Below are 14979 nucleotides of genomic sequence, written 5' to 3'. Positions count from 1 at the left end.
CCTTGAAAAGCATATAGGTCCCCTTGAGGGATCAGGGCCCACAGAGAAGGAGGCCCAAGTACCAGGCTAGCCCCAGTCTCCCAGGGTTTTCATTATGACTTCAGAACTACTTCTAGTCTAAGCTTATTGGGAGTTTGGGCTATAGCAGTATGCACCATAGGTATCACAAGGATGGAGGGGTTTATCATTATCGTTATTACTATTTGAATATGGCAAAAGCTCTTCTGGGCTTTCTCTATCTAAACATCCCGAGTCAGTGAGAGTGTCAAGGGACAGTTTGTATTCAGCAAGCATGGATCTCCTGACTACAATGCAGTCTTTGGTTTGTTGGTAAATGGAAATGACAGGAAGAAATATAGTTCCTCTGGTGATTTCAGGCTGTTGAAATTTTCACGTTGCAACAAGACATCCCGATTTCAGCATTTCTGGATACCTTCCAACACAGAACCTGCCTCCTGCCACCCATGGACATTGGTTTTCATTATGCATTAGTAAATGAGGCGTTTATTAGCACTCCCTGCTCTGAATCTGCCATCCTCACCTATATGAAACACTGCCTGTATGACTTTCAGAACTCCAATATTTCCATTTAATTTTTGTAATTATTTGGATTCTTTTATCATGCACTAGTGTCAGGATTTACAGCAAGAAAGTTCAGTCCTGCAGAGATGAACTGAAGGTAGGTGGCAGTGTCTCTGTCTTGGCACTCATGAAGTGTACTGATTTACACTTGCAGACATGTGCCATTTATCCTGGTTCTTCAGCTCTGTGCATTCCATGTACATCTTCCTTCCCACTCTTGCCCAAGCAAGTGCACCAGTAAAATCACTGCTTAGAGCCAAGTGCTCAGAAGCAATCCCATTTTATAGCAGTCCTGCATGCACACAAGGTCATGAGAAAATGTTATAGAAAGGAAACAGTGATATCCCAGGCCCAACCCTACAGAGTGCTACAGACTTCCAGGACACCCACAAGCATTTTCCTCTTCTGTTGACTGCAGCAGGTGTAGGACTTTTGGCTGCATACAGTCTTAACTTTCAGCTCTTGGGGTTTTACAGTGTAACTAAGGGGAGGTTTCACATTTTGATTATTTTTACGTGCAAGTATAGTAATCTGTAGGAAGGCGTTTTCAAGCAGGAAATTCTGGCAAGATAAAACTTCATATTGATATATTGTTTCAGACATCTTGTCATGTGCTCTATTCCAGTGTATTGTAAAGAATAAGCATTTGTAATGGAAACTAAATTGCAATATTTAGACTGGCACATCACATACTTTCACTAAAAACATTATTTTCCAGGGCTTTTGAAAGATCATGATTGTATTTTGAAATGCAAGTGGATTTCTTTCCAAGGTGGAATTCGCAAGAGAGTAGAAGTTTGCCTTGCTGCACAATTCCACTTAATGAGGTGTAACCCACTACGGGCTCGGCCCAGGGATTTGTACAAGTGATGAAACACAGCCCTGTTTTCTGCCCTGTGAATTTTCAGGGGTTTTGGGCTTTTGTTCTAGAGAAGAGCAAGCATGGTGTGGTACTAAGTGAGGCCTTGAATGTCTTATGCATCTTTGTGAGTGAAAGGGACATACAGAATTGGTGAGCAGCTGACCATCTTACATCAGTTTAAGATGAGCAACGACACCGAGAGCTGTGGAGTCATTCTGGGTTTCTATCAGTGGGATTAAAGGCCAGTTTGATGTGAGGCAGAGTATTTCACAGGTCACAGCACCTCCTGGTTGTTACCGTACTCTATTCTTCATGGTCCCTTTCCATAACAGCCTACTGTTCTTCCAACCTCCATCCATCCACCTTTTAACAAATGTTTCTTCTCATTTCCCTTGAGGCAATTTTCATTGAACTCCTCATTACGTGTGTGCCAATATGCATTAGAGAGAGTGGATTCTGGCATGAATTACAGCTGCTATTTGCAGATTGCACTGTGGACCTGTGCTGGGGGCAGCAGCCACCAAAGGCCACCCACACCCCAGGAGAGGGAGCACCTCTTGTCCATGGGGAGCAAGCTGGGCACTCCTCAAGCCTCCCAAACCCAGCACATGGCCTCCTCTTGCCGCTCTGTCCCCTCTGTCCTCTTTCTTCCTTCCTTCCCTTCTTCGGTCCTTCCCACCCCACCTTTCTTCCTCCCTCACTTTTCCTCTTTCTCTTCCCCCTCTCTCTTCTGCCTCTCCTTCCCCCTTCTTTCTGTCCAGATTGGATACTTCCTGGACACCCAGTGGTATTGTGTTCTCCGAACACCTGAGCAAAAGGCAGTGCCATGCCAAAAAACCTCGTCTCGTGTCAATACGTTAACATTCCCAAAGCCTTTTCCCTCATGCTTGATTTCTTCTAGAAAGAAAATGCTGCTCCTCAGTTCTTGATATCCTGCATATCAAAAACATCAACATACTTTCTTTTTGGTAATTTATAAAGAATATTCATTTGCAGTAAGGAATGAACAAATCTGCTGTCTTGGCAGCAGGAAAAGCTGCGTACATAAATTTACGAAAAAATACCCAAGACAGGAACCGACCACATCCCTCACAAGATGGTTCTTGCTTAAACCAGGAATACTCCACTATGTGGAGACCTCTCAGATATGCAGCTGATCACTGACCATGCCCTGTCACACATGGCTGCCAGGAGGTCGTGACAACCTTCCTGTGGGAGCACACCAACAAAATGCATTCAGCTACGAAACATGTACCTGAACAATGCAGGCCGTGGAAGGGATGGCATCCTGCTGTACTGCGTCTCATTCACTGCACTCTCAGCTGGACAGTGTCTCACGGTGAGAGATACAGGCTACGAAAATATTTAGGAAGTCCTGTTCAGTGGCCTCTGCTGATAACCAAACACACAATTAACAGCAGTGAAATTGAGGAACATGATCTTCCTATCAAGCTTGGTTTCTGCACTCTGGTAAAACCACAGCACAGGTGACTCATCAGTAGAGGACTCTGCATCTTGAAAACAGGAGAATGGCAACAAGGTTTGTAACACGGACTTTTTAATACAAATAATGAACCTTTTGAGTGCTGCTACTGTTGGGTAACCGGAGTATTTCCTAAGCTGAGATGAGTCGCTGCTTTCCCTCACGTCTCGCAACACTTACTTGGTCAAGATCAGCAGCATCCTCGGTATGCACACACCATAACCTCGCTTTTCTGGAACTTGATTCGACAACCATAGAAGGCCAGGGCAGGAATATGAGAGAAAGGCTTTGCATCTGTCTCATTTAGGGCCCGTGTTAAACTCTTGGTGCCATCTCACCCCTGGAGGACCACTCCTCCACTTGAGCTATACAGAAAAAGGAGTTTAATCCGTTTTTAACAAGAAATCAGGTGATATTGGAAGATTTCGATCACTTCAAGGAACATGTCCGTTGTCTTACTGACAAGAGAATTGGCACTCATCAGCTGTAAGTGCATAGAGACTGCCTCAGTGGCTGAGGGGAATAACTCAGTAACAGTAATGAGGATTGCTAAGACTTAGTTTTAAATAATCATTGACATTAGATGATCCCCTTCGTGCGGGATTTCTCCATGAGTAGGAGTATGGCTTCTTCCTGTGAAGAGCCATACTCCTCCATTTCTGCCCATACTCCATTTCTGCCCAATTAGGCAGAAAGCAAAGGCACAAAATGTTTGCACATCAAGAATAATGATTGGGAGACACACTTTGATGGGACCTGAAGGTAAATCCACACAAAAGCAATGACTCCAGAGTTGGGTTAGACAATGTACATCTGAGTTCTTGATAATATGCAATAAGCTTGCTTTCCTTTAGAGATGTGGAATATAACTATAAGCTGCAAAAAAACCACACTACTTGGGAAACTGGATCCTTATCCCATGATGAACTTCACTCACATACCAAGCACAGAACCTCTCCTAGAGCAACCTGGCGCAGGATACCAGCTTTCTGCACACTGACATGTTACACCGCAACTCCTCGCTGAACTGCAGGGTAAGGCCTTAAAAATTTCTTTCAGTAATTGTTGCCATTGTGTTCAGCCATACAAAATCCAGGTTGCGGTGTCCCTGCTGCAGTTGTACCCTCAGGCAGTCTGGCAGTCCGAGAAACTGTTTAAAATGGGTTACACTGGTCCAGAGCACATTTTTACTTCCTCCTTGATAAAAGCCTTCATCATCATACAACTCAGCTGATCCACTCACTCATCTTTTCACTTTGTCTAATTTTTTTTTTTTTTTGGTAAGATGATCAACTTTCAGTGGAAAAGTGCTTCAGACCACAACTTAACATAAGCTACTTTCAAATCTTGGGTGCCACGCACCGAAAAAACCCCAGACAACTACTAGACCATAACAATAACACCTCACTGAAAGAGTAGGACTTACCCATGCTTCGAGAAAAAAGCTTTTTTTAATCTAAGTACTGTAAATATTATTGAAAATTTTTGAATGTACAGCGTAGGAGAAAACACAAATGGGAAGAAAAAGCCATTTTGGAAGGTGCCCACACAAAGCAATGACACCTACTCTATCTGGTTTTTAAAACTTAACTGGTATGTGCTAAGATTCAGCAAGAAGCTACACAATATAAAATATCTCCACACATTTAGTTACTACATAATGTTTGATGTTTATATCCCATCATTAGACAACACTAATTGGATGCACCTGTCTAGCTCATCCCATATTAACCTTGTATCTACAAAATTAATGTGAGAAAATGCAGTAGGTCCCATATAATTCCTGGCATTTGTAGTCAAATACCTTGAATTCCACTCCAACAGGAACAGATTTATGAATATTACTGCCTGCCCTGCTAACATGCTGAGCAAAGAGCCAGTAATCCCACTATCTTGCTGAAACTTGAGTTTTTCCAGTGACCTGAAAGCAGAGGTAATTAGGAACACCAGCGAACTGGTACACTTCTTGAGGTACAGCAACAGAAGTAATGATCAAGTGTCAGGTGGTAGATTAACTGTAATGTGTTAAAATACAAGTTGACTACTCAAATCATTATTCAAAGCTTTTTTGAAGAATAATGCTCCCCTCTCCCACATGCAAACAAAACAGTCAGACCACATTCATATATTAATTTTTATTTTCCCATACAATATTCACAGGGTCTGCTTTTTGTCTTATTCAAACTAAACTTCCCGCCCCCCCCCCCCCCCCCCCCAACTGACATTTCAGGACATGAAAAGAAGTTCTGTAAACATAAAACATCCAAGGAATAGCTGAAACCCAGGGCCTTTAGCAATTAAAACCACAGTTATATCCCCTTTAACGCAGGGCATTTACTTCTGTATCACACCATTAACCAAACTATTCTTTTCATATATTAAAAAGATGCAGCTTTAACCAAAAGTCACAACACGTTTCTTCACCCACTGCATGTTAGCATGTGTTTTATTATATCCTATTCAGTCACTTATTTTAAAAAGTATATACAGCTATGTTTAAACATGTGTATTTGTGCCATGTTTTTAATAACACAAAAATAAAGGCATTTTTAAGCTATTGCTGCGTATTACGCAGCAGGATACCAGAGGATTGGTTCAGATACCTAACCTCAATGCAAAAGTCAAGTCTACTAAACCTCTGCAGTGGGAGTAATATTGAGCTGAACAGTCCCACTTCACACATTCAAACATTATGAGAGAATAGAGACATGTACGTGATGGCTAACCGTTATCTGTTTTATCCCATTCTTTACCAATTTTGACAACACACAGAACAACTCAGTGGAAAAAAACACAACATGTTTCAATCTTTAAAATAAATGCTTTTGTTGTGATTAAAGCTACACAAGTGATATTCAAACTGCAGAAGATAATAGTGGACACTATCAAAACTAAATCATGTTTTCATCCGACACTTGCACCCAAAGTGTACCGCTTGCTTCATTATTGTGTGCAATGCAGCACAAAAGGTACTGAGTATCAGTTGCTGAAACACAAGAATAAAGCATATAGGTACAATCAAGAATATTGTGTGCAGGCACAGATTTGTATCATAAAGAAAGCACTAGGTTTTTTGTTTTCTGATCTTTGTGAGTCTAACTATTTCTGGGAAGCTTGCATCCCAAAATGGGACAGCAATATTTAAAATTCAGTACGGGACAGAAACACTTTACATATAATCCTGCATTTTACATACATTAAGCTTTTTAATACCCCCCTGACCTTTGAAATAATTTTCGAGCTGTTTGAGGTTTTTCTTCAGTTTCGAAAAGAGCAGTTGTTCAGTTCACAACAGAGCACTTTTGTGCACAACAGGTTCACTTCTGCTTATTTTTTTCAGCCATCACAAGATTTTAAAATCAAGTAATCTTAGATCAATTCTGCTCAAATGTCACCTGTACATGTAAATCCAAACATTTGTTAGAAATAATACAGACAATTAATAAGGGTTTAGCATTCTTTCTCTGCTTGCTGAGAACTTAAGAAGCCTCTTTTGAATTAGCCAATAATATACGACAATTTTTTTCACTTCAGTTTATCTTGTGTGCACTTAAGAATTGCTCAGTCTACTTATTCCTCCAGAGCCATTTGAAGGAGTTTAGCTTTATGATGACCAGCTCAATTCAAGCTACTTGTAGGTACATACATTTACTACCTTCCACATCCAAATAAAACAAGACTTTACAGTACATAAGCTACTAGACATGAGCAGTGGAAACAATGGAACTATAACTCTACCAAAAAGATAATCTGAAATATTTAAAACATTTCCTGACCACTAGAAAAAAGAGTGGCAATTAAATGCACAAGGCCATCAAGTATCAGTGCACCACACACAGGGAAGGTAAAATTTACAGCACTCGTGCAATGCAGTATCAATATCAAATTGGCCTCTTAATAGGAAAACAATTTAGTAAAAAGCTTTGTATGTGCCTAACACATAACATAACCTCGTCCAGTGCTGGTGCTGTGCTGCTTACCAAACCAAGCTACTTCTGGTCTTAAATCCAAAAAGCAGCAGCAGCATATGTGAGTAGAGAAACTTTACAGTTTCAGTGACAAAGTTACAAGATTCCCTATTTTATTGCATGTTTTTTAAATAAACGTGGAGATTTGGATTTTTGAATACAGAAAGTGGATTTCCTGAGTAGTCTCAGCTTACAACTTGTTCAGTGAAACAAACATTGTAAAAGAGGAAATGCATTTATTTTACTATAGAAGAATGTACGTTTAAGCAAACACACTCAAGTATAAAATTTAGCAAGTTTTGAAGGTGGAGACTTACCAGGCTGCTGGAGAATTTGCACCATGATGTAGTGTCAAGCTTGCAACAATTTTACAAATACGCAAGGGGTATCATTGGATTATTTTTTTAATAGCAAATCAAAACAGTGCGCTACAGTTCATCACATTTGCCTTTTTATAATCCAATACATTCAGCCTGAAAATTTAAATCAAATCAAGTTTTCATATATATTGGCTCTCATATCAGACACTAGACTGCTGGGTTATTTTAAAGTGTTATACTGCAGATGGCTAATCTTACTGGTAAAAATCAAACTCAGTTTGGATTAAAATCAGTAGAAATGAAGAGAGGCTGGTAGTGATATTAAATATCACTATATATCACAAATATCACTATTAAATACCACTACCAGATATTTAATACAGGAATAAGAAAAAACTTAAGTTCCAAAGTATTTTTAAAATATTTCAAATTATGTGTCCTTTCATAACATTTTGGGTCTGGTTTGTGATTTTTAAGGGATGAGAAGTAGACACATTTGTATGTTGCATATATGCAGATCCTTTGTACTTGCAATTAATTGGAGAACAGTAACTTTTACAGATGAGTAGCACACAATGACCTGAAGCATTACCACTACCACTTATGATCCAACACGGGTTGTTGTGGTTCTTTTATCTGAGAAGAAGCTTTTGAGGAGAAATACCTGCCCGATACTAACGACAAGAAGAATGATTGCTTCCCCTATTGACCAGTAGGCCACCCTTGTGTTTAAATCCTCTGCTCTGCTGCGGCCCTGCGCTTCCCTCAAGCGGAAGTGAGTCTGATAATCGATGACAGACTTCAAAGCTTCATGAATTGAAACACATGCAGACTCCATCTAGAGAAACAAACAAATACACACCACTGAATTAAGAACCTTCTAGTGTTTTTTCTGCCAAGTTTTGTGGTTTGACATTTAAAATCAGGATGCACGTAACTTTGCAAGCTAAGGATTAACTCAGTCCATCATCAAACTGAAATACTGTAAATGCAGTAAAATTTAACTTACATTGATCAAACTCTACACAGGAATGCGACAGACTATTACATACAGTGGTGTAAAACTGCAGATCTAATAAAAAGCAACAGGCTCTGAGAATGACTAAACAAATCTTGAATTAATGTATATTTGGGTTCAAAATGAACATTAGAAACACTTTTGAAATGTGTTCTCCCAGTTGTTAATTCCACACATACCAGGAAAACAAACAGTTGCTCATAACATTAAGATGCACACTGGATATATTAAATGCTTCTGTGTTTCACAAGTATGACATTCTTCATTGCATAGTTCTCACTCAAGTTGTACAACATCCTAAAAATCTACATTACTGAACTCAACATGTTCTTTTGGCAAGAGACCCTTCTCTTAATCATGTACACAAAAAGTGGTTAGAGAAAGGACAATTCTGTTACCTTTCAGTGTTCCTGAATGCTCCGTAACATGATCATATTACAAATACTTAATAAATTGCCCAACTTCATTGTCATTTTTCATTTTAAAAAAAGTATTACCAGTTTTCCAAGCCCTAGATCATTTTTCACATAAACTTCTTCCACTTTCAGTTTACCTTCTGTAAGTAAAAGTCAGCAGCCCTCACTGTGTTTTGATCACCAAGAGATTAATCAATGGATCCTCAAAATAATTTCTAGTCACAGTTTGTTTTCCTGTTTTATGGTTTAAAATTAGTATTTCCTGAAGATCAAACAACACAACCTATCATAAAAGGAAATGTTTAACACCCTGATAGGACCACTCTCAGTTACTTACATCTGTGTCTAACCATCTTTTCAAGTTGATGACTTTCAAGACAGGTGGTGTCTGATCAAGTCTAAGATACTCTTCTCAACAAAATTCAGGAAGAGGTTTTCCAAACTAAGTTCTGCCATTGGTCTCACTGATAAATTGTAGAGCTCTCCTACTCTGCACAAGGGATTTAAATACAAAGTCACTCTGGTTTTAGGGATTTACCTTTTACTGTCCCTGTAAAAGGCTGCCCAAATTTGGTCATTCTACAAGCCTCAAGAAAACTGCAACAAGAACCTTCTTACCAAAGATGCGTTGTACTCTGAAAATTAGCTCTCCCCTTCCCAAATACCTTATTTGCATTGTGTATGCTACAACCCAGTGATAAACTATTATTTTACATATCTTCTCCCACAGGCTGCAAGGGGCTGCAGAGATGCTAGACCCAGGAACTGCATGTTCTGTGTTCTCAAAATCCCTCTGCTGATGCCAAGATAGCAAAAGAAAAACCAGACGTAACAGAACACACAGACTGAACAGAATGAAGACTAAAGTAAGGAAAAGAGATGGAAAGATACAGGATCAAGAATCAGAATAGAAAACAAAGCAGAGCAGAAGAGTGACAAGAAGAAAGAGGCAAGAGCTGTAGCTGAATTCACAGCAAGTCATCTACTCATTACAGATCTCAGCTGCCGCAGACTTATGTGAGGTAAATTCAAGTGAGATTGGCATTTGAGAAGCAACATTTATACCATTGCGTTCAGACTAGTAAAATAGCAACCAAGTCCAGCATTCTTTAATGGTTGTTTAAAGCAAGGTTTGGTGATGGTTATAACGTAAGAACATTAGTGGGAATTCATGAAGCAAGTGTTCCAAGGGAAGTTTTGACGAATTTAGGTTGCGTAGAAGTGGTAAAAAACTATAAAATCCTGAGAATATAATAATAATGCTCTGACACTTCATAGTGTTTTATAAAGGACAAATATCTAGAAGCCAGCTAAATTTGGCTGATTTTGTTCATTTGTTTATTTTGCTAGAATTTTCTTCTCCATTTTAAAAATGGCAGTTACATGAGGTCAACTTAAGTCCTCCCTCCAAAAAGACTCTACCATTTTAAATACAAAAACAATTCTCAAAGTTTCTCCAAAGTTTGGAAATTCTGAAAATCCTGATCCACTGATATTTACGGTTTGTGAAGTCCACACTTCAAGAGCCACAGAACCATGGCATCAAAAGGATGTTCCCTTAACAAAGAAACAAACAAACAAAAAAATAAGATAGTGGCCTAGAGTTTAAGGTTTAAGTTACTACCATCATTTTCTCTTAAGCACTTGGTGATGCCTTCTCAGCTGTGCTCTGTGTATTATGAATCCTATCTTCAGAAAGAAAGCTTATTTGTAGTAATTCAGATTATTTTAAAAGCTCAACCCATTGATTTTCAAAAGTGATAAAGATATCTAATGCAGCTGAACTTGAAAAAACACTGACTCCACCCAACAGCTGCTGTCAAAGACAACAGCATTTTACCTGGGTAAGCGCAGTTACTCTGTTCTCACTAGGAAACAGTGGTGGATCTTCTCCAACCTGGAAATCGAAGTACACAGTTTTGTGTGTGAAAGTAGAGAATTCGTTGCTGAAGCAGAATTTGTATGTTCCGTTTCTGGATGCAGTAAACGTGAAGCTATCATATTGTTTTTTCATCTCTTTGTACAATACAATGCCATCGGGGTCTTCCAACCGACAGTCAACATCATAATGACCTCCAGTGATCACCTGAAAACAAAAAACAAGAAATTGTCTTTTTAACAAAACATTTCTTCTAAGAAGTATGATTTGTCAAGTGGCAATGCAAAATTTTTTGCTTTAACAAATGTTTTAAAATATAACGCATTAATTTTAAAATCTTTCAGAAAGCAAGTCTGCAAAATTATTTTATTACAGAAGACATTCAAAATACTTTAGGTTCAGGATACGTAACGTCAACTATATTTTCAAACCGTTTACAAGAGCAATTTTAATTACTTTGTTATAAATAATTGTACAACAGCAAAGCCTACAGCAGATGAAACTTGATGGGGCAGCAAAGAGATTACTGTAACAAATCAACCATTTGCTGTATTCACAAGTCCTTCGTGGAACTGATTCAGCCAGAGGAGATTGCTAACATGCAGTAAGATGGCTCCTTTCTGTACAGCCAAGAGTGTAACTACCCTATTAGCTCAAGCTGCTTTAGGCTACAGGAATGGCATTCGACCAGTAGAACAGGTATTTCAACCTGGCTTGTCTTCACGTGTGCTTGTGAGCAGGGCAATGTTCTGGGGGGTCTGCTGCCTCCCTCCTGCACAGTTAGCCATAGCATTCCTTCCAAAAACCAGCGCATCCGGATAATGCCTAGAAGTGGCTCAAAACTTCACGATTGTCTCAAGGGTTTTTTTCAGGCTTTGATTATTGTTGGTCTACAGCATATTGTTCTGTAAACTAGCTATGCCACCTCTATGGAAAGACTAATCAGCAGCTTAGGTATTCATAACTTGGGTGTTCTGATGACTCTTACGCTAGTAGTTTTACACTTGATCCTTGCTCCAAACTTTTTGCTTTTAAGATAAAGCATACTGAAGGAGGAAGAGACATATCTCTTTTATATGCATGCATGTCCCTTTTATATGTGTGCAGAGATCACTGACATACTTTAGTATCTGAGTATCTGCACTTCAGTTCACATAGTATTATTTAAACTCACATCAGTTTAGTTTATTTAGTTATTAAAACAATAATGCTAATGGTACAACTGAAATAACAAGAGATCTGAGCAGTAGCTGCTTTATAAACAGGAAGTTTTAAAAATATTCAGTTGGCAAGCAATATCTTCAGAGTTTTCCCAAAAATGCGATGACAGGATACAAAGAGCAAAAAAATTTTTGGATGTCTGGATCTCTGGATGTCTGCCTCTACTTGGGATTTTCATACAGAAATGCTTACCTGGTTGGACGGAAAAACAAAAATAAGATTTTTCTATAATGAAGCAATGGCTCATTTTTGAAGTATGATCTCAAATTTGACAGGGGTGTGCTTTTCACCAATTACATGAGTCACTCACATTCAGTTAGTTATATCACACACCCCAAAAGGGCCAGTTTACACATACATGGTAAAGATTTGCCAGAGCTTTAAAGTTCCCCTAGGATTCTTTCCCACAGAGCTTGCTTGAGCCTCCTCTCAGCTCGAGACATACCGCTAAAGGACACGCACAGAGCACTTCAGTCTACGGGCCGCTGGTCAAATCCAGACTTTACTTTTAACAATGCTACTCCTGTTCTGATCACCAACAAAAGTGAGAATAGCAGTCTTATCTGTCCAGCAACCTCCAATGATATTCACTTCAAAACGGGGGGAAAGTACTGCACAGAAAAGACTTTATGAAAGTAACAGGCAGGGACAAAAAACATTTGGGTAGAGCAAAAGATGTACCTAAGAAAGAACTAGACCACGTGGGACAGAGTAACAAGGACTGATACTTGGCAGTAACACTCCCCAAAATACGAAAGGCAGGCCAGCAGCCGGGAAAGAAAAAACCACGGGACTTCAAGAAGAGAAGCTGGACCATAAAAGTACATAGCCCCCTCAAAAGCCCCCAAAGGTAACTGTGATTCCCATGGTCAAGGATGATTTCTCCCTTATGCTGCTGCTGCACTGTCAGTGACTTCACCAGCTGAAGTGACAGACTGAAAGGTTTGAACTCTGCTGATACCCTCAAAGGCACCAAAACTGTCAGGGCTGTTTGCTCGATACATCTCAAAGCTGCACAGAGCACTCTACCATGACAGCTGCATGTTTAAACTGTTAGAAACTGAGAAAAGTAAGAAAAACCGTGCAGCCTCACTTAATACGTGCATATTAGCCACAGTGTTCAATAAGATGTCAGTTGCCTGCATGTTTTACTTTTTGCAAGACTCCTGTCTTGCTATATGCCCGGGACACTTTGCTAGTACTTCATACCCATTCCATCACCTTCTTACTGTTTGCCGTGTGACCCCCATTTGAACCATACTCTGAAATAAGAAGCTCCTGAAGTTGTATGCTGCTCATCATGCAAATGCTTCACAAACCGCAAGGAAATCACTTTCGCGGCATCTTGTTGGGCGGGGCGCTTTCGGTATCCTCCAGCCTGTTCATCAGACGGGCCACTGCACGACAGTGACCAGGGTCAAAGACATTGCCAGTTTTCAGGGCCAACTTTATATGTTTTGCTCAGCTCCGAACTAAACTCACTGCTCCCCGCCGCTCCCGCGGAGTACACGACGGCATGCAGTACTTCCTCAGCCGAGCTGGAAACCCTGCACGGCCTTCGGCTGCTGCTCCGCGCCAGGCGCTTCTCCTAACTACTCGGAGCAGCGCGCAGTAACGCACGACGCTGAGAGGCTCCCCCGCCAGCACAAGCCCCTCGGCCACCGCTCCCCGCCGCCGGGCCGGGCTCCGGGTTGGGGACCGGCTCCGCCAGCGCGGCGCGGCGCGCCCAGGCCCGGGGCGGCGCCTCCCGGTGAGGCCGCCCGCGGCCGCCCGGCTACCTGGAACTCGAGGGTGCACTTGGTGTCCTGGGCGATCTCCTCGTAGAAGCACTGCTTGGCGTTGTCGGGCAGCTCGAAGGTGATCTCGGAGGCCCGCGCGGCGCAGGCCGCCAGCGCCACCAGAAGCAACGGCGGCAGCCGCCCCCACGGCCCCGCGGCCCGGGAACCCCGCAGCGGCATCGCCCGGCGCGGGGAGAGGCGAGGGGGGACGCAGAGCGAGCCGGGGGCGGGGGGAGCGGGGGGAGAGGGCGGCCCGGCGGGAGACGGCGGCGGCGGCACCGGCGTGGCGGAGACGCCGAGCGAGGAAGCGCGCTGACACCCGGAAGCACCCGCGCTGGGCGGCACCGCCCGCCGGGAGCGCTTCCGGGTGAGCGCCCCCCGCCCGCGGGTGGTTTTGCAGACGTGGTGTGCGGCGTGGAAAGGGGCGGGGCCGCAGGGGCGGGGCGGGGGGCGGGGCCGAGGCCGCCCTTCCCGTGCCCGGCCGGGAGCGCGCGCGGAGCGCGACGGTGTCCGCGCGCGCGGCGGGTGGCAGCCGGGGAGGCGCCGCCCCAGGCGGTTCGTGACGTTCTGTCGCCGCAGCCTGACGTGCCGGCGGACGGAGCCCCGCAAGGCGCGGTCCGGGTTCCCCGCCCTGTCAGGGCTTTCGGCCGCGTGCCCCTTGAGCGCCGTCACCCGGGGCTGCGCTGTCTTCGAGGTCCCACGGGGCGGCAGGGCCTGGAGCCGACGCGGTGGGCCCTCATCGGCGAGCACCGGTGAAGGGCACCCAGTACTCCCCGTCTTCAAGAGACGGAGTACACAGGAATGGATCTGAAGAGTTCTGCTTCACAGGTCGTGAAACAGTCATTGCTCCAGAGAGAGAAAATACCGGTTACAGTGCTCACGCTGGCTGCAGGAATGCCAGCTTTAACTTCTACTCCAGTAAATAGTTATTTTCACAAAGTAAAACAGATTCAAAAGAAGAAATCAAAGATAACCTCCACCCTCATATTCATTTTAAATTCTGTGGTAAACCAGGCAGAGTAGGAAAAAGAAAACTCAGCCCTGATGTCCCAGGCAGGAGCATGGGGTAGGTCTCACCTCCCATCTTGCTCCTCTGAGAAAGGGGCTCATCTGCCTGAAGTACCTAAAGCCAAAAGAGGCACCACACTGGGATGCTCCTTCGTAATCCTCTGGCCCCGACAAGGTGACTCCTGAGTTAGCTTGCAGAGCCTGTGAATTTCATTCTCAGCACTGTATGAGAAGCCTGGCCATGTGTTTGAGGACTGTGGACTTCACGGGACAGAGGTACCCAAAATTCCTGTGTTGAAGGCTCTGATAGCTTTCCAGGTGTGGATTAAAGTGAGGTGGCAGATGCTTTACCAAGTATCCACCCCACCTCTGAGGCAGACATTGTCCACCTACAATTCACCCTCAGATCTCTGCTAGTTTCATTTAAACACACTGGTTTTACTT

At 42.6% G+C, this 14979-nt stretch overlaps 1 protein-coding gene across 1 annotated transcript; it reads right to left on the bottom strand.

Annotated features, from left to right (window-relative positions):
- Positions 1 to 5149: 5149 nt before the first annotated feature.
- TMED7 (transmembrane p24 trafficking protein 7) lies at positions 5150 to 13886 on the bottom strand. Its single transcript, XM_075526738.1, has 3 exons — positions 13528 to 13886; positions 10490 to 10735; positions 5150 to 8053 (listed from the first exon to the last, which is right to left on the bottom strand). The coding sequence occupies exons 1-3, from the start codon at positions 13705 to 13707 to the stop codon at positions 7817 to 7819; spliced, it is 663 nt and encodes a 220-aa protein (XP_075382853.1). The 5' UTR covers positions 13708 to 13886; the 3' UTR covers positions 5150 to 7816.
- Positions 13887 to 14979: the final 1093 nt, after the last annotated feature.

This window comes from Mycteria americana, chromosome Z (assembly GCF_035582795.1).
Source record: "Mycteria americana isolate JAX WOST 10 ecotype Jacksonville Zoo and Gardens chromosome Z, USCA_MyAme_1.0, whole genome shotgun sequence".
NCBI classification, from domain to species: Eukaryota; Metazoa; Chordata; class Aves; order Ciconiiformes; family Ciconiidae; genus Mycteria; species Mycteria americana.
Note: the sequence above shows the minus strand (reverse complement) of the source record. Positions and strands in the feature narration are given on the sequence as shown.